Below are 20387 nucleotides of genomic sequence, written 5' to 3' on the forward strand. Positions count from 1 at the left end.
TTTGCTTGGGGAATAGAAAAGATTCTATTATTATGACAGGCCAAGCTTGCTTGCTTAAGTTGCAGCTGCATCATGTCTTGGTAGTTTACTTTTCATCAATAAAACTTGGAATTTCAACTCTATGATGGGTCTTTGCCCCTATTGCGTAAACGTTTGATAAGTATACCAAGTCCCCCTTCACTAATGAAGTAGATCTATTATATTGCTTGGCTCTTTCCAAACATAAAGAATTCTCTCTAATATGCTAAGCTTAAACCTCAATGATCCTTACATTAGCAGTTGGGATACTTGTTTAAACCAGTGCCTTAAAAGGCAGGGCTTTCTACTCAATACAGGGCGAGGCATAAGCCTTGAGACATGGGGCTTGAATGTCCATTCTGTCCTTTAGTCTTTCTCTAGTTTGGAATTCATTGCATAAAAGATAGGCAATGGACCACATTATTATCAATTGAGGGTCGATAAATGCCAGGGAGCTATAGATATTGACAATAGTAATGAAAAAAGCAGTAAGTTTTGCATCATCTAGCATTTGGTTCAACTAAATTTTTAGAAAGATTATGTTACAAGGAAAACAACTTGAAACCTTTAAAGAAAAACAAGGAGATTCATGAGAGAATTTGCAAGGTCATGTATAACTAGAGATCAAGAAATGCCATGAAAATTGCTTAATGGCCAAAGTGATTTTGTTCTGTAGAATGGAGCCATTCTATCTGAACTAATATAAATACTTTTGATATAAGTATCTTGTAATGATCTCTGTTTCAGCTTCATCACATCCAAGAGGCAAAAAATTTCCCTTTTCCATGGAATAATTCTTCTGTTCTGTGGATAGAAATTTGTGGATTTAAAGGTATTGAGATTGTATTCTCTCTCTGTTCTGTTCCCACCACAGCTTTGCGTGCACCTCCCCGAACTTCTCCCGACTGTATGAATGTAGAGAAAGTTGTAAGAAAATGTCCAAAATGAATACAAATTTCAGCAAAATAGTGCTCAGCCTTTTCAATCATGTCTCGAGTTCATATACACAGAGTTGAGATTTTGAAATACCTGAATCTTACACGTCGTAGCTCTCTAGTTCCATCAACTAGTTGTCTGATGGTTATATACACACCAGGCTCATCTTGTTCTATCCATTCTGACTCCATTTCACTGGCATTACTAACAGAAAGTGAAGCTTCATCCCTAGAGTCTGTAGTTGTCCTTGACGCGTCCATATATGACATATCCCTCTTTGGGAAACCAGTTGATCCAGATGGTTTATGGTAATTGCTTGGTGGCCAGTCCTTATTTGTTGCAGGAGTCATCATAGGGCTCTCTATCGCGGATCCAAGCCTCGAATAATTGGAATCTCTCTGCAGAAAAACATCTCAGGTATCAATTTCCAATCTATTATTTCCTTTAGATCTTTAAGCTATTATAATTGATCCTTTATCGAACTTGATGAGTTTAGAGTCATTTTAATCAAGTAAGTTTAGTGCTGTTATTGATTTTTAGGGCACAGAAGTATACTTCTTGCCGGTAGAAAATAGAAGATGACTTGATGAGTAGAGCTAGCTAATTACTTTGATCAGGGTTACAAGCTAATGAAGGGGAAACCGGTTAGCTAAATACTAAGTATTTCAGTAAATTTAGCAGATAACTGAGTTAATGTAAATCAAAGCAGAAAGAAAATTGTGGTCAAGGCTGTGCTTAGACCAATCAAATCTAACAGACTTACTCCGTCCTCAGACCTTCCAGGCGTGTTAAGAGCTTGTTTGTTGAATCTCTGAACATTGTAGAGCTCCATAATTCGGTCATAATTCTCACCCCACCATCTTTGAGCTTGCCATTTGTTGAACATATCCCGACTTCAAAAGAACCAGGGATATTTATTGTCAGGACCATCAAAGGGCGTTTCAATAAGATACAAATAACACTGATATTTTCAATAAGGATAGGAATAATACAGATAGCAAGTGGACAATTTGACAGCTTATCGGGCCAACTAGAAAGCTACGTAACACGGATACTTTCAACTAAATAGGTCATCATTTCAGATGGCATTCAAAACACATCAACTAAGTAATAAGAATGGCACATGTAGTAAGTAAGATAATTGAAGGCTCAGTACTAAACAAGTGAAATATTTTAGCACACGACTCGTGAGGGAACAAAGAAAAGGGAAACTCAATAAGAATTCATTTCATGAATGAAAGGGACTAAACAGTGGCCTAGGATAAGATTAGGTAAAGAAGCTTTCAGTACAAAAGAGGCTGTTTCTTATAGTATTCATATGCAAGAGTTGTCATAATCATAATTCCCATGATTTCGTTGTAGACTATGACTCAATCCGAAGTAAGTGGGGATTAGTTACATGAATCCTTATTGTCCATGTCGCTCCATTCAAGCTCATCTTAGTCCAATATTATATACTATGATAAAGTTTTGCAGTAGAAATGAAAAGAGATTTTTGATAAATACCTAAATCGGATTCGTTTAAGATCATTTCCACCATTAGGGAGAGAAACAAAAGTGATCTGAACACCAGGTTCAACATGTGCAGTCCACTCTTTTTGCCCATCATCTTCCGCCACTACATCACCAGACTGAGAAATAGATTCTACACCACCACCACTAAATCCTCTAGCAAATCTTGAATCAGGCCGCGGAGTCCTTAGATTACCAGCACTTGTAAAATCCCAAGCTGGAGTAGAGCTTGAACTTGCTGGTTGAAAAGGATATGGAACTCCCTCTGATATTGTATCAAAATCAGGATAAGGTCTATGACCTTTCCTGTAAGTACCAGTTGGTGTTGATGACTTGCATTTATATGCACCAGAGACTTTTAAAGCAATATCCTTGATCTGCAAATGTTTAAAAACTATAAGTTCATAGCAACTTAGTACAACATCAAGAAGATGGATTCTTGATTAAAAGATTAACTACAGTATTAGAATAAGTTAAAACAGTTAATATGTGTAGTCCAATACTAATAAATATATGCATAAATGACAAATATACGGACAAAGAAATTACAATAGAGTGAAGAGTAAATTGTTTAGGATCCACTCATTAGGATTATGAAACGAAATGATCAACATGTTTTTGCCCCTAGCCTCGGGGCTTAAGCGCGAGTTTGACAATATTGGTTTAACAAATAAATAGCAGATTAAATGTTACTCTCATTGGCAAGGAAAAGTATGCTTCATGAAGCGAAATGCTCAACATGTTTTACCCCTAGCTTCAGGGCTTAAGCGCGCTTTTGACGACAAGTCAATACTGGTTTAACAAATTAATGACAGGTTAACTGTTCTGCCTATTTCAGACAATAGGAAGTGATTCCACCTATTACTGCTGCTAGAAATGGCATCTTTTTTGTACTATCAAACAAAGAACAGTCAAAGAAGAAGATCTTTTTATAGGTCCAAAAGCAAAACTTACTGTTTGAAAGTCACTTAATTTCAGAAGTTAACTTTCTGGGGGTAGTGATGAATTCAACAGTTGAATTGGTGAAGGATTGAGTAAATTGGAGGCTGGACTACAGTCAATGAACAGAAATATCAATGGCTGGTCATGTCAAAGATAATTCAGACAAGTCTTTACCCAGACTAGTCTACATTTTAGACTCTTCTTTTTATTGGGTTTGCAACTTCTAAGTAGACTTGACCAAATAATAATCACAACCACCTAATCACAAAGATCACTTCAGTTGAGCTCACGTAACCCGTCACATGTTTGTCTTTGCTTATGCATCTTTTAAGATGTCTGTCGGATCCTCCAAAAGTTTGCACATTTCTTAAAAAAGTTTGCACATTTCTTAAAGATCTGACTAGTGCAACAACACTTTTGACGCGTCCAAATAACATAGCTTATCATTATAGGCCTTCCTATACATTGTACTTTATTATTATTTTTCTAAGCTTCTTACTCCTATAGTGGTCCAATTGGTCAGGCTAACAAGCTTAAAATATTGTTAGTTTCAACAACTTTGGGATGGAAATGAAGAAGTAAGATAGAAAAGTGCTAAATCATAATTGCAAGATGATCTAAAATAAGGACCACAAATGAAAGCAAACTAAAGTAAAGAAAACATTATGGGACCAAGAACTTAGACACATGATCCAAGAAATAACGTGAACATGACCCAATCTACATGCTAAACATAAAAGAGTGGGGTCAAATAATTTAAAGTCATATTATAAGTACCATAGTGCCCACAAATACAAATGGACTCAATGAACTTTCATATGGGATAACTATGAGCGTTCATCTAATTTACAAAATATATACACGTTCTATAATCTCAGGTTCAAAACTCAATGGAGACAATAAAACTCTAGGTAATTCTTCCCATCTATCCTAGCCTTGGTGGTTTCAGAGTTACATGATACCTGTTGCTAGTGGAATGTGACAGGTATTTTGAAAAATTAATCAAGATGCGGGAAAGCTAGTCTGAATACCATGGTGATAAGAAAATAAAAGTCTCATTCTATGGTCCTCACTCCACCCCCGCGTGACCAACAAAAATGTTTATTTCATGTTACTCTTGTTAACCCATGTCCAAATATAGCCCAAAATCCAGTTAGGAAATGTGGGCCCAAAAGGCTGAAATGTGGGGCCCTATTAAAGATATAGGGGCTAAAGCGACAGGTCTCGTACTAAGAGTTAGCTTTGCTTTGGACAAAGAAGAAAAAAAAAGTTAAAATATTTTTGACAAAAATATATTTTATTTAATTGCAATTAAATTCAATAGAATAAACGGTATCATTAATTCAAAATAACACTAATAATAAAATAAAAAATAGGTAACGCGTTGAATTATAAGATAAATAAGCCTCTCTAAAGAGTCACTCATGTCCTCACCACCACCACCAACATATTCAGTAAAATACCTCATTAAGTGGGGTCTGAGAAAGAAAGAATTTATGCAGACCTTATTACTATCTCGTGGAGATAGAAGTCATGTCTTCAACAACGGACATCTTACTAATAATCAAATATGATATTCAAAATAGATTATTATTATTATTATAATAATGAATTTGTAGAGTGTTTGAAAATGATAAAAAGTAGAAAAATAGTACCTGTGCTGTGAGGCTTTTGATGGAATCTTTAGTATGGGGAGTAGGAGCACGGGCACGAGGTCCTTCTTCACCTCCATCATCTTCTATCTTTTGCTTACACGTTATACATGTCAACATCCTTCTCCTACACTCTCCCTTACTATATCTTTTCTCCTACAAAAAATAATAATCAACTAAATAAAAATGAGTGTAAAAAAGAAATGCACTAAACATGGAGTAGTATAACAACAATTATAAGAATTTTGAATATTATAATTTTAAATTAAAGATGTGCATAATTTAACAAAGTTGCACTTTGAATCTTATTATAACTTATATATGTTAGATGACATGTTGAGTTTTAAATTTTTTTACTAAATATAAAAAGGAAAGTTTGTTTGAAACAAATTAATATACATTGTTTGTTTTTCTTGGAAAATAATGTAAAATATTGACAATTTTTAGTCACATAAAAACCAAAAATCACAATACTATCTTTATAACAATAACATATTCAATGTAATCCCATAAAATGGAGAAGTTCAAATATATGTAGATCTTATCATTCTTTGGAGATAAAAAAAGTTGTTTTCGATAGACCCTTAATTCAAAATTTTTTTTTATCAAAAGTCTTATATATGTAAGGACACTGTTCATTTGACATAATCACATTTTCTAAATGAAGGCTAACTCAAGATAATATACTCTTTTTAAAGCGCACAAGACAAAGTAGGTAAGTAAACATTTGGACAAAATCTAAAAAACAACCATACTCTAAAAAATAAAAAAATAAAATAATAATATATATATATATATATAATTTAGACAAAACAAACAAATATTAGAAGAAAACTCAACATATACTCAATGTAGTCCTATAAAGTATGATCTAAATAGAGTAAAATATACGTGTATCTTAACTTTACCTTATAGTTAAAGAAGTTGTTTTGAAATATGAAGTTAATGAAAAAATAAATATATGAATGTTCCAATTTATCAACCAAAAGACAAAAAGAAAAGAAGTTAAAAGAGACAAAGAAAGAAAAAGAGAGACACAAAACTCTGAGGATCAGAATAAGTACTTAAACAAAAAGGGAAAAGAGTATGTGTTTATGTATTAAAGAAAACTCATTCTGTAACATTGCTTTAATGTACAGATAAATAAAGAAACTTCATAATTAAAAGAAAGACAAAAAAAAAACAGAGCTTAATTCAAAAATCATCTTTTTTTTTATTTTTAATTATGATTTTATCAATGACCATAGCCGTATTTTCTGACAGATAATTCATCATTATTAATCAATTATAACATACTTTAAAAGAGAAAAAAAGTAGAAAAGAATAGTAGTAGGAGGAGTAGGAGCAGAGTATAGAATGAATGATAAATCGCTGTAGAAATTAATACACATTGTCGAGTTTTGAAAGCGGCCACTGATTCTACATACAGACAAACCACATTTAACCAAAAACAAACACTTTTGATAGTGACCCACCCCCAAAAAAAAAACTAGTCACACGGCTCGGTTTTAATTTGTTTGTCTGGTGATATGATACGGAGTATAAGAAATTTTAAAAACAAAATATTTTTGAATCTCGTGATTTTAGATTAAGAGTCTGTTTGGATTGCCGTAATTTTTAAGTATTTTCGAGCTAAAGAGTTTCAAGCATTGTTAGAGTGTTTGAGTAATTTCAAAAAAATACTTATACACGTTTAGTTTTTAAACTAAAATCAGCCAAAAACCATAATTTTAACTGAGTTATAAGTCATAAATGAAAAGTCAATCCAAACAAGATCTAAAAATTTGTAAAATGTACTGGTGAAGCAAGAAGGTTCATTATAGGTGTTCAAGGATTAATATATACTTATGAGAAGTAATTTTGATCTATATATTTTATATAATTTTTTTATATACATAATATAATTTTTCGTGATAGGTATACGATTGACCACTTTTCATTGGCTACACCACTATTAAGACGTACGTATTTAAATAAAGAGTTTTCATAAAATTAAGAAACACATTATTTTATAATGTAACTAAAATGAAAAGTAAGATAAATAAATTGAAACGTAATTTTGTGAGGATATTCATACCTCAAAATGGACAACAAAATTTGCAGAAACTGAGCTAAACCCTTCACGTAATACTCAAAATGCCATCCACAAGACTCTTCCTTTTTGCTATTTTTGGATACCCTTTTGCAAATCTTGAAGAAATATATAATCAAATCACCAGAAAAATATTCACCGGAGCCGGCGAGTCTCCGGCGACAATTTTGAAACTGGTAAATTTTCAAAAAAAAAATTGAAACAGAAACAACAAAGAAGATGGAGAATATATATATGTAATGAAAAAGAACAAAAATAGAGTGAAGACAAAGTAAGAGAAAAAAACATTGGAAAATTTGCAGAGGTATTTATAGGAGGAACTGACGCCGTCAAATTTTGTCGTCGTTATATAACGGAAACCGTGTATTTATATAATGGATATAAAGGGGGTACAATGCATTGTTGTGTTGTACATTGTGCTTTGAGGGTTTGGACTTTTATTAAGGGTTTTGTCATTTAGACAAATGGATTAAATGTGGTCTATTGGGGAAGACATGATGGGCCCATATGTCGAGGTTTGTACACGTGGCGTTATTTGATTTGATTAGAAGTGTTATTAAGGAGTGGATCAACCTCGAAAATTTTTTAATAAATATTTTGGTTGGGAGAATTAGAAATTAATTTTATTGGATCAAAGAACAATCAAATCATTGTGTCTTTTAATTTTTGTCAAAAAATAATAATAATTTAGTATCGTGTTGTTAATTGCAATCTAATTTAACGTCAATTTTAAAATGAATTACTTTTATTACATGCTTGATTCCACTTATTTTACTGCTTTTCTGGGCATATATTTAATAGAGGAAAAAGTAAAAGTGAACTGGAAGTGATTTCTCAGTCACTTAAGATTAGTTCCGTTTAAAATTAAGTCGTAACTGATAATACAATCGTAAAATTAATCTATTAATTTTATTGAATATTAATTAATAGGGATAGTGTGGTAAAACAGTAATGTCGAATATTATTTTTCTAAGGGTGTGTGTTAAGTTCAAATTTGACAAGTAAAAGTGAACAAAAAAGATATACTAAAAAAAACGAATTGAAATTTTATAATCAACAATTTACCAATACGGAGCAGATAACTCAATTTTTTTTATCAAGTAGTAAATAATTAACCCGTTAAAAATTACAAATTTATATTTTTAACCCTAAATATATAAAGTATAATTGTAAACCCTAAACTTCACTTCTTAGCTTAGAAAATAACGAATTTGACTCCTCGTTAGTCATCGCTACAAAAACGTCATTGTAATATCTTTGCAAAAAATAATTACTTAAAATTCCTGTCTTTAAATGCCGTATAAGTTCAAAATTTATAATGAGATTTTTTTTAAGTTCTTGATATTTTCATTTTACAATATTCTTCATATTTATTTACATCCGATTCAATTGAAATCAGACTCGTCAAACTTATATTATGATTTGTAAGAATAATAATGAACGTCATCAACGAAGCTTCTACATAAATTATGATTACCAAGTATGTACATACTATTAATTAATTTTGATAGCTTTTAGAACTTGTAAGTATAAGTCATGTTTCAAAGTTTCTCAAAAAAGAAAAGTGAAATACATTTTGAAAAACTATGATCAATCTAAACTACAACTAAATCTAGCTAGTCAAACATATTTCAGAATCTATAATCAAATGCTAGCTAAGTAGTACTTTTTTCCGTTTAAAAAAGAATGATCAACTTTGATTTGGAACGGAGTTTAAGAAAATAATGAGATTTTTTAATCTTGTGGTTCTAAATTAAAGTTATGTCAAATGTATCAAAATGTCTTTTAATCTTGTGGCTTTAAACATGTCACGTGAAAAGTTAAAGTTAAAGGGTTGCCAAAAAAAAAGAGAAGGGTCATTCTTTTTAAAACAGACTAACAAGGAAATGAGATCATTCTTTCTTAAACGGATAAAGTAATTTTCTTAGAAAAATTCTCAAGCAAATGTTGGTTGGGTGGGTAGGCATAAGTGGTAGGAAAGATAAAAAGAAATACACCCGTGTAAAATGAAAGGTCAAATCAAGATACAAGATGAGAGTATCTACACTTTATCACACCCAATAGTTATAAAAAGTACACATATTTACATTTATAAAATCCTAATGAGAAGAATATAGCAAAGTTCTTTCCCATCTCGTCAAGTTCCATGCAACTACAACAACAACAAATTAAAGAAAAAAAAAGGGCAAAGAGATTCTTCTTACTTATTCTTGATTCCATCATATTTTTGTCTTACCTTACCACTAAGCAATTCCAATTCTATTTTTAATTCCACACTTTATAGGCTTTTTGAGTTTTGACAAGTTTGCCTTCTTCTATTTTTTAATGTTAGACAAGTTTGCCTAGTTAAGCAAGAACATATATACTTACCTGACTTATGAAAAAGAATCAGAGCTACACGTAAGGGGGCGTATGAGCTTAGCAGCCTATGAACTTAAAGTCTTCTGTCTGCTCTAATTTCATGTTAAAGTGTGTGACTGTCTCATCTAAAAGTTTAACGTATATATTGTTGATTGCATTTGTTTGATTAGTCAAAGTACCGTACATATTAGAGCATAAAACAAAAGGTAATTTACCGGCTGTGACCATTCACTGCAATGCCATATTTTGGGCAGAGTATACAAATTTCATTCAGACGTGTAACTGCTATTGTCGGTTGTCAGCAATACTGCTTCTATATATTTTGCTGCTTCATATTCTTCTGTTTTGGCATTTCAGGTTTAAATTTTTTAGACTAATTTGCATAAATCATAAATCCCAATTCTGCTTTATTTATTCCTATTTCTGAGGCTTAAGCAATGAATGAATAACCAGACAACTCAATGCCAGTCTCTTTCATCCTTCAACAAGCAACAACACCCTCCCGGGGCGAAGCTCGGGGCGTAAGAGGGTTCATTTAAATTTCTTCATTTGAAAATTTTGTATATAATATACAATCAGTAATTGAGTTGGGATTTTTTTACTAAGAAAAATCAAATATGAAAAGTAAATACACGAAAAAAAGTCAAAGAGCGTCAACATCGATCTATTGTATGTGTTAAAGTGGGTAAAAAGTCTTACATTGGTTGGGGAATGGACTGGTGGTTTCTTTATATGGACTTGTGTTGCTTTCAATTGCACACGCAAGTGTATGCAATCGAACAAGTAATATAATGACTCTAAAAAGAATCGAATTATCGAACCGAAAGGACTTGTCAATTAATTATTCTTACTAAATTATATTAATTCTAATTATTTATTTAAGGGGAGGATTTCAAAATATGAATATATTAACTAAGCTAAAAATAAAGATAAAATAACTAAAAAGCAATTAACTAAGAAAAGATAGATGTTTACACAATCAATGAATGAATCGATCTAGGATTATAATTTAACTAACAATCATGTTTAGCATCAATTTCATCAACTTATTTGATTATCTAGTTATTGATTCACAGGGCTAAATGTATGATCATGATCTCCCAACCTCTAATTGCCTACGATAAATGACAACCTAACTACATCGTTGAGCGAGGATAGGTTGGATCAAGTATCGAGCATTACAATTTCTTCATGTATAGTGACCAAGCATGGTTTCTAGGTATATCCCTATCCTAGATACAAATTAACCCTAATTATTAAGAGAAAATCATGCTCATTATATTTCACGTTCTATCCTCTTATTCCTCTCCCGAGTTCAATTCAAACAATATGTTTATTTCAATGGTGATCAAGTAGCAAAATAGTAATAACAAGAACATAAGAACAACTAATATGATAAACAAATCATGCCGAATCAAAATCACTAAACAATCATATTGTAAGTAAATATAATCCATGAACGAGAAGTTTAACTCCTCATAGACATAGAGCAATTACAACCCATCATTCAAAGAAAAAATGTAAAATAAATAAAACAGAAAGAAAAGATAAAACCCTAAATCAAAAGTTATTTTTTACATTTATCCTCCTCCCTAATAATTATTGTTATGGACTATTTATAGATGTAGAAAACCCTGACTAAAATAATTGAGTCCAAAATAAATACGAAATCCCAAACCAAACGAAATTGGATTCCGTTTGAAACACCGCTCGTCCGCCACTTCAAATTAGAATTCTGGAGATGCTGCCACGTGGCACAACTCCAATGTTCACTTCTTTGCCTTCTCGCCACTTTCTCCATATATATATGGATATTAATATAATATTCACTTTAATTCATTAAGTTCAATCTTTCATCTTCTTTTTAGCTCCAAACTTCTTTATTTTTTCATTAATTTAATCCTACAAATAAAATAGACTAATTAACACAATCTATAAAATTTATATATGCTCAAAAAGGACAAATATAAATAATAAATGTGAGGCAAATAATAATTAAAAATATGTATTTTGGCCTCACATCAACTTGGATAATCCTCCCCTCATGAGCTAATTTTTGGGGTTGAGTTAGGCTCAGGTGTCATATCTTTAAGTAGTATCATAGTCAGGTTCATTCATGTTTGGACTCTCGATCCACACTCCAATTGAACCCGAACATGAAGGGGGGTTGTTAGAGTGGGTAAAAAGTCCCACGTACGTTAGGGAATGGACCGTGATCTCTTTATATAGACTTGAACAATCCTCCTTTTATAAGCTAGTTTTTGAGATTGAGTTAGACCCAATATCATATCTTTATTGTATATACAAAAAGAAATAATATTACCTATGTATAAAACTATATAACTTTTTGTCCAAGAAGATTCGGCAGAAAAAGAACCTATATCTTTGATGCTATTTCGGCCCACACCTTCTTCATTATATTTTAAATATTCTTAGTTAAAATTCTCATTCCAAAACTCATCGAACTTAAATAATAGACTAAAATATAAGTATTACTGAAAAAAGAATCTTTGAAAGAGTAGACAATTGTCTTGGTGAATTGCCATCTATATAGAAACGCCAAGAAACATCCTTAGATGAGAAAAGGAACGGACCCTTCATTGGTCCCAAAAAGTACTACACTTCAGATTTAGATGTTTTTGGCATATACGTTAAATTAGAGGTGTCAAATGAACGATTTAAATTAATTTGAACCAATTATGCTAAGACAAATACAGGCAAATTTACAATGTATTTATTCATGTGAATTCGTTTGTTCAAATCTTGTTACTCATTTTAAAAATATATATAAACTTCAAATCTTAAATATGTCTGATCATAACCAACAAGTCCCCTAGACAAAAATCCATAGTTCTAAACATTCGTGCATTATATATGTGCCAATGAACTTTACTATTTTTTAGTCAGAAATCGTGCCCATAATTTTTGAATTATTTTTGGATGATGGATTAGATCCGTGAATGCTGGTAAAAGGAAAGAAAAGTAAAAGAGAGAAAATAACATTTTATAGATCATAACCCTAAGCTTTATTAATTATAAATGGATGATAATGTAGTTACAACTTACAACCATTAGACTTGAACTACAAAATTTTCTTTTCAAATTGTTCCAAAAATAGCATGTCGATTAAGTATATTTTAGGAAGCTTAAGTAAATATACTCTTCAATCATCTAATTTATCAATATCGTTGAAGTATACACTTTTATATATTCTAGCTATATATGTTGTGCTGTATGTATATTATATATGGTATAAAATATACATTAGTATATATTGTATACATATTTTATAAATTAGATTGTCCAAAAACATTGAGGCATATAATTTCCTCTCAATTTTACTCACTCGATCCATATATCCCTTTGTTAAGTGTCTAATTTTACTAAATTATGCTATGAAAAATTAGGTTTAAATATTTTATGTAGTTACTCAATAATAATAAATTTATCATGATATACTAAAATGAATAATTAAATACGAAATCTATTTTTAATATAACGAACAGAGTGAGTAACTAAATTTGACTAATGATTTTTGAAATGGAAAAAAGTTCAATTTCACATTAATATATGAGTGTGTATTTGTGGTAAGTTTTCTTTCGACAAATGAGGTTTTAACACGTGGAAGTGAATGGAAGAATGAACTTTTAATAATTGTTCTAAAGAAAAAGGGTTCTTACAAGATCTTGTTAGAGAAGAAATAAAATTTTAAAAAATAAAGCATAGTCAAAGTCTCTTCCTTTCAATTTATTCTTCAAATTCTTTAGCAGCCAAAGTTATACCCATATCTATCCATATTTCCTTCTACTATTTTCACCTTCACATTCTTCTTTATATACTGTCCTACTATAGCATTTTGCAGATTTTTTGCCTAAAGCAAAGTTAAAAACACAGTTCTCTATTATTATATTAGTTGTACAAATTAAATTGTCTTTGTCTTCTGGAAATGGGACCTAATAAATCCTGACATATATGTCTTGGCAACTTGCTATGCCTTTTAATTATGATTTAATTTGTTTAATAATTCTATTATTAAGAAGTTACTATTATCTTTCATTACCTTATCGTTACTCTCTTCAGATCCCATCCATTAGTGGAATTACACCGGGTATGTTACATATAGTTGTTGTTATTGTTGTTATAACATCTACTTACGTTTACTAGTACAAGAGTGACTAAAAATATAATGAAGATATTCATCTTTCACGACTAAAAATGTAGATATTTTCAAGTCAATTGATAAAATCATGTAATGAATATTATATCAAAAAGAAATATCATCGTGTAATAAAAATAACATGCAGTATCTAGAAACTACAAGATTTTTTAAAAGAAAAATAATAAGACACTAAAAATCACATCAAAAAGTTTAATTTGTCTAATGCAACAGCCGACTCTCCAAAAGATGTGAGATCACAATTAATACATGCATTAGAAAAGAATAAAGCAAACATAGTAAAAAATCATTGGACATCAATGGGAGGGAAACTGTTAAAAAGAAATGGATCTTGAGCTAACTCAATATTAAAATCTAATTCAAGAGGCGATGATTGTCTAAGTTATTTTAAAGAGATTATTCAACCCTTTAAAAGGACAATATGGAACTCTTCAACCCCATCTCACGCCCACGATATTTGATGTGTGCGCCTAGGCAATTTAATATGGAAGCCCATCAGAAATGAGAATTGGAATAGGTTCTACTTTGATATCATGTTTTAAAAAAATGGTATTAGAGATGACGAATGTGAAATGTCCAAGTCATACTAAAGAGACCACACATCAAAGTTAGCTCAAAAGGGTGAGGATTGTCCATGTCGTATTAAAGAGACCGTCTGTGAGAACCCCACCTCACACCCAGGACATATGATATCATGTTAAAAAGTTGGAACTAATGAATCTTACTTTGATATCAAGTTGAAAAAATGCTATCAGAGGTGAGGAATGTTCAAATCATATTAAAGAGACCACCCATCAAAAAATCGATTAAAAAAAAGGGGGGTGGGGGGTGGGGGATCATCATGAAAGAAGTGAGTGAGTTTGAACAAGAAGCTTTTTCTTGGCAATGTATACTTAGGTCACATCAAATCCAACATAACCAAATCTAAACAAGAGTCATAAAAGGTTAAAGAAAGACACATGCTTGAAAAAGCTATTGCATGTCGTCAAGACTTACTTTTAACGTTAGGAATGTTTCTTTAGTTTGCTGCAAGCAAAACACATTAAAGCAATAGTGATATAAATACCATGCAAAGTTTTAAAAAGTGATAAAAATTAAAAGCCATTAATATTCACTGATGATCATCAACCCTATAAAGTAGAATAATAAAATATTAAAAATCTGATCATTCTAATGCATTTATCTTTCAATCCCAAAGTCCTTTCCCCATTTCCAAGATTTCTTTCATTAGCTTTGGTTTTATGCTTAGCTTCTTTTATGGTTTTCTTTTTTTAAAATAATAAAGTATGCTTACTCACTGTTAAAAAGAAGAGACCCCAGGTGCCGTTAATGTTCTTTTATGTCTGATTTATTAATTATAAATTAATTGATCAATGAACAGATTTTGAGACCTTCACAGTTAAGTTTGTTTATGAATTATTCTTATAAAAAATAAGTCCTCTTGGTCGAGTAAATTAACTCTGAAGACATGAATCGAAGAAAAAAAACTCAAATTCTGGCCATCGACTCATGAGGTATCAGTATTTGTAAATCTAGTCAACGATTATATACCAATGTAATTTCATATGCAGGGTATGAGGAGGAAAAAGTATATGCGGGGTATGAGAAGGGTAAAGCATACTCATACCTTAGTCGTACCTCATGGAGTAGGTAGAAATAATGTTTTCTCGTAAGACCTCAGCTCAAGTAACGCTATTTGCAAATTGAGTGAAGTCACAATTATTCTAAGTTATAGTATTGTGTAAGATTTTCTTTTTACCCAAATTTATTGTTATTTATTGTTTGACGTAAAACAATTAATAATACTGGCTAACAATTGTCCAACTACTTTTCTTTCCTACTTAACTTTGTATATCTATTATGAATAAATAGTATACCAAATTACCAATGCTATGAAGGAAATACATCCAAATATTTTTAGTTTAACCATTCTGTGTTCGAAACCCACGCGGCATTGATAAGATAGCCAGGTTTCTTTCTAACGTAAAAGGCTTATTATGAGGGTTTTAAAGTTTCAATATAAAAGGTTCATTCCAAAAGCTCGAACCAATCTATGCAAATTTTGAAGCTCTAATCCGATGGACGACTCTAGGAACTATCCTTAACTTATTGAATAATCCAGTAACGTCTGATTTTGAAGTGTTTACACTATGATTGCAACTTCTAAAGCTTTTAAGTCAAGTTCAATTAGTTAGTACTACTAATTAATTTGGGACCTAGTTTGACGGGCTTAAACTGACCCAACAAGTTTTCTCATAATGGGCTGGATATTGCCAAATGATAGAGTCTATGTGACAACTTGTGTTTTTCTTATAATTATCTCTTCTAATCTTATTGTGGTTACATATGACGATATTTCGTTAATAAAGTTTCAGATAAGAACGGCATTAACAAACTTAACTGTGACTAATTATAAAAACTTGACCCAATAAAGGCCTTAGAAGCTATTTTCTCACCTCTAATAATAAATTGGAACTGGTATGGTACTTTTGGTGGATAAGGAAAATGAACTCTTCCAGGTTTCTTTTCTTTTCAACTATATTGCCTATATATGCACGAAAGTGATGTTCTAATAGAAAATTACCAGAAAGCTAATATAAGTGTGGATGAACAGATTACCTTCTTAGAATTCTCCAATGCATCAAGAAAATATGAAAATTTACAAGAGTAAGCACCCAAATTTGCATGTCGGGTTGCATTTATTCCTCAAGAAACTGAAATTATAAGCTGCAAACTGCCTCAGATCACCCTTCAGATTTAGTCTTCCTATTTCCAATCTATTCAATCGAAAATTATGCCTGCAAAAAGATGACACTTAAAAAGGAGTTTGAATTTTTGTGAGTTGAATTTCTAATGTAAGCAGGCCTCAAAAGATGATCACTTGAACTGTTTCAATGTGCTCCTAGCCTCCTACACCGTCTTTGTTCGATGAAATTCAGAGAAACTAGTTTCCAGAAATTATATAGCTCAAAATCAAATGGGTTACAAGTTTCGAAAAATGCTCACCCAAAGCAAAATGCAATGCTTTATAACAGGAGGACAGATGATCATTTGATCAGAAAACACACACACACACACTTGAGTAAACAATCGAAAACACAAAAACAAAATGTTTATATCAATGTAATGGAGAGGGGATCCAATGCCTTTTTCACTTATCAGCCTAGCTGCCATCTAAAGATGATTTACTATCAATCACAGTTTCAACCCTCCGGGATATGTATTACTTAATGCTAATTTCTGAATAGAAATGATATAGAGGATAAAATGAAGGAATTTTATCTGGATGCATGAAGGCTTGAAAGGTGAAAAAGTATCATTCTGCGTAGGAGCCAAGCACACAGAATGATTTTGGAAGTACTTATTTCTAATAGTTATCTCTGATATTCCATATACTCACTTTTTTTTTTTACAAGAGCTAATTCTATTTTCCATTTCTTCCTCAATGTTAAACAATTTTTCGAGGAATAAATAAAATAAATGCATGAGAAACACTATTCAAACAGAAATAATGATGATTATATTGAGCAAACTAGGATCATATCAAGTCTTTCATAAAAGGGAATTCATAGGCATTCCCCCCCAGGTAGATTTCACATGCGTCAAAATGAACATGCCACAACTTTGTATATATGCTTTTTTACTGGCTTCCATATTGTTCTAGTGATCTTGCACCATCAAAAGAAAAAATTTCCCAAATCATGTTCCATATACATTGGAAAGTAATACTACTTAACATAAGTATAGGATAGATAACTAAAACACTTTTCGCCCCATATGATTATTAGTTCAGGTTTAAAGAAACACAAGATAGATACAAGTACAACAATATTAAAGCAGCAATGAAATTACCTCAAACGCCAAAGCCTTCAACAAGCTGAAGTTGATTAATGGATCCCATAACGGTTCTTGAGAGTATCTATTGCTTTCTCGACGGATTGTGACAGCTCAGGGATGGCTTGTTTGCACACTGTAAAGTATGTGAACAAGGTTTATGAGATGTTCATCCTAATCCAGAAGGCAATACAGAAGAAACTGTTACACTTTTGGCCAAGCCAAAAGATGAACAATAAATCAATTTCTTCATCTGCTCATTCCAAGTATTTAAAGCCTAATGCCTCTAGGTAATCATAGTGTTCAGCATTTTTAAGAAACTTGTGGCAGTAGAGTTGCAGTTTCTAAAAGACATATGCTCAATTGTTGGCATAAGGCTAAGAACTTACAGCGAGCACCACTAGCTTGAAGTTCTGCCATGAACGTTGAATATGAACCCTAGAAAGGGAAAACTAAATTAAATAATGACAATGACACAGCATTTGAGATTAAATAGGATCAGACTTGTGAAAGGTAATAGCAGATAATGGAAGATTCACCTTCATTGCCTCCCTGCCTTCAGTGATTCGCTCAGACATCTTTTTGTACTCCCTCTCTGCTTCATCTGCCACTTGCTGGCATCCTTGTGTCTGAATCTGCTTAATTACCCAGAAATTAGAAGGAAAATGCAACAAAATACCAAATTTACAACAGATATGAAACAGCTCCTAGGTATGGAATAGGCTATACTAACTAGAAAACTGGTCATGGATGGTTATTCTAGATGAAGTACAACATAACGAGTACAAAGCCAATGAGAGAAAACTACTTATCACGAGCACGAAACACAACCAAACTCCATGTTCAATGGAATCATGAACAACAGAAAATCACATAGCTCAATGGATTATCATTCATCTATTTTATCCAAAGTTTGATGGGAGCTTGAAAAGCATGAGATCAACCTACAGCAGACAAGATTCTTATACTTGTTCAATTTATTTTAAGTCAATAACTCAAAACTGTTCTAAACTCATTAATAGTAAAAGAAGAAGTTTGGGCTTCAGTAACACAAAAAAAACATTATATAGATCCTCTCTATTAGTCAGATGATGTCATTGAAAACCATGACTTTGCATGTAACAAGTTCAAGTTTCTACGATAGTGTTCACAATCAAATACATCTGGTTACTTTCCATCGAACAAATGGCAGAGAAGATCATTACTTCAAAAGGAAACTCATATCTTCTGCAAGTCTGTTATATATCCTCTTTCAATAAAGTGATCAGCAAAACATTCTGGTTCATGTTAAAAGGCAGAGCACAAAGAATATAGTATTGGAATCTCACTCAAAAGAGCATAAATTAAAACTTCAGTGCTAAATTTCACCATGTCATCAGACAATTTGCTGAACTTGGCACTAAGCTTGAATATTTGTGAGCCAAATCTAACTATCCTAAAGATGGACACATTTTAGTCCATCAATTGAGGAAGTTTCCATAAGCTTATTCATCTTCAGCAAACAGAATAGCTTTACTATTCTGAAAGCCTATTTAACTGGATAAAGCAGTTCTGACTCTCCCTAGTTACTACTTGCGGCAGAGAATCTAAATTTTTCAGCAATCCAGCATTATGGAAACATCAGGGGGGAAATACTTCATAACAAATATAAAATTCTGAGTAAATCAGAATTGTAACCATCCGTCCAATTATTAAACTTCAATATTGTCACGGATGTTCTAGAACATTCGCTATTCCAGTTTTCCAGCTCGTTATTTTACAGATCTTACATCTAAGTTCTCAGATTATAAGCTTTCGCAAACGCTCAAAAAGAAGCTGCATCTCAAAGCTCAAAAGAAACATCAAAACAGAGAGAGCAATAATTTGTTTCAGATGCAGCCCATGCAAGTTCTTAAACTAGATCAACAAACCGGAAACCTATGACAGATCACCAAATTAAGAAAATTAGCTGGAAATCAACACATATCAGACAGTGTATCCGTCAGGAAACACAAACCAAAAAACTTCAATCAACTTGCGAATATGTGGAAGCATAGATGATAGAACAAAAAAAGATTTCGTACATGTCCATACACTTTGAATAAAATATAATTACCAGGATACACACATTCATATTTACTACAAACATACACACATAAAATATACCTATGGATGAGATATAATTCCACCACTGACCTCTAAGCATTAGCAAATGGATGTTGAAGGAAAGTAAAATCAACAAACGGCAAATAAAACGTCATTTTCATAATCTAATGACTACGTGTGTAAACACACACACAGACCTTGAGTCGTTTCTGAAGGCGAGACTGAGAAGCCTCGAGGTCCTTGAGAATCTCCACATGCGATCGCTCAATCTGGCCCTTAACAGAGTCCAATTGAGACGACGCAAAATCCTTCAGATCCGCAATCGTTTTCAAATTTTTAACCGACGCAGGTGAACCAGCAGGCTTCAACTGCACCGGACTTGAAATGAAGCTCTTCTTTCCACTCCTCCTCTTTGCTGATGTTGGCGAAACTGTACCAGCTTTGAATTTTTTGAAATTGAACTCGAATGGCTTCGGAGATTCACTCATCGATTGGACAGGACTTGCCGCCGCGGTAGCCGGCGGAGTTGACAGAAAATCCATCGCCGATGACTTCCTCGTTGATCTGGATGTCTTCTTCATCTCTTCTCGAAATTTCTCTGTGCAATGCGAATAGCTACTACTACTAATTTGAATTTGGGGATTTTATACACCCGGGTTTTTTCAAAATTTGAAATTGTCACGTGGAACTGAAATTTGAGAAGCCGCTAATCTAATTTATGGTGCAATAAAAAATATTTATACAATATGACGCAAAATCATAATAAAGTATACATGTA

At 32.2% G+C, this 20387-nt stretch overlaps 2 protein-coding genes across 2 annotated transcripts; both read right to left on the reverse strand.

Annotated features, from left to right (window-relative positions):
- Window positions 1-448: 448 nt before the first annotated feature.
- LOC125826558 (protein BREVIS RADIX-like) lies at window positions 449-7170 on the reverse strand. The gene is made up of 6 exons (XM_049505909.1): window positions 7138-7170; window positions 5064-5216; window positions 2461-2843; window positions 1718-1847; window positions 1048-1352; window positions 449-923 (listed from the first exon to the last, which is right to left on the reverse strand). Exons 2-6 carry the CDS (start codon window positions 5178-5180, stop codon window positions 845-847), a joined length of 1014 nt encoding a protein of 337 aa, XP_049361866.1. The 5' UTR covers window positions 5181-5216; window positions 7138-7170; the 3' UTR covers window positions 449-844.
- A 9079-nt stretch (window positions 7171-16249) lies between these two features.
- LOC125826590 (uncharacterized) lies at window positions 16250-20203 on the reverse strand. Its single transcript, XM_049505942.1, has 5 exons — window positions 19807-20203; window positions 18064-18159; window positions 17914-17962; window positions 17543-17660; window positions 16250-16504 (listed from the first exon to the last, which is right to left on the reverse strand). Exons 1-4 carry the CDS (start codon window positions 20188-20190, stop codon window positions 17578-17580), a joined length of 612 nt encoding a protein of 203 aa, XP_049361899.1. The 5' UTR covers window positions 20191-20203; the 3' UTR covers window positions 16250-16504; window positions 17543-17577.
- Window positions 20204-20387: the final 184 nt, after the last annotated feature.

Source organism: Solanum verrucosum, unplaced genomic scaffold, assembly GCF_900185275.1.
Source record: "Solanum verrucosum unplaced genomic scaffold, falcon-dt-bn FXZP01000060.1, whole genome shotgun sequence".
Classification (NCBI taxonomy): Eukaryota; Viridiplantae; Streptophyta; class Magnoliopsida; order Solanales; family Solanaceae; genus Solanum; species Solanum verrucosum.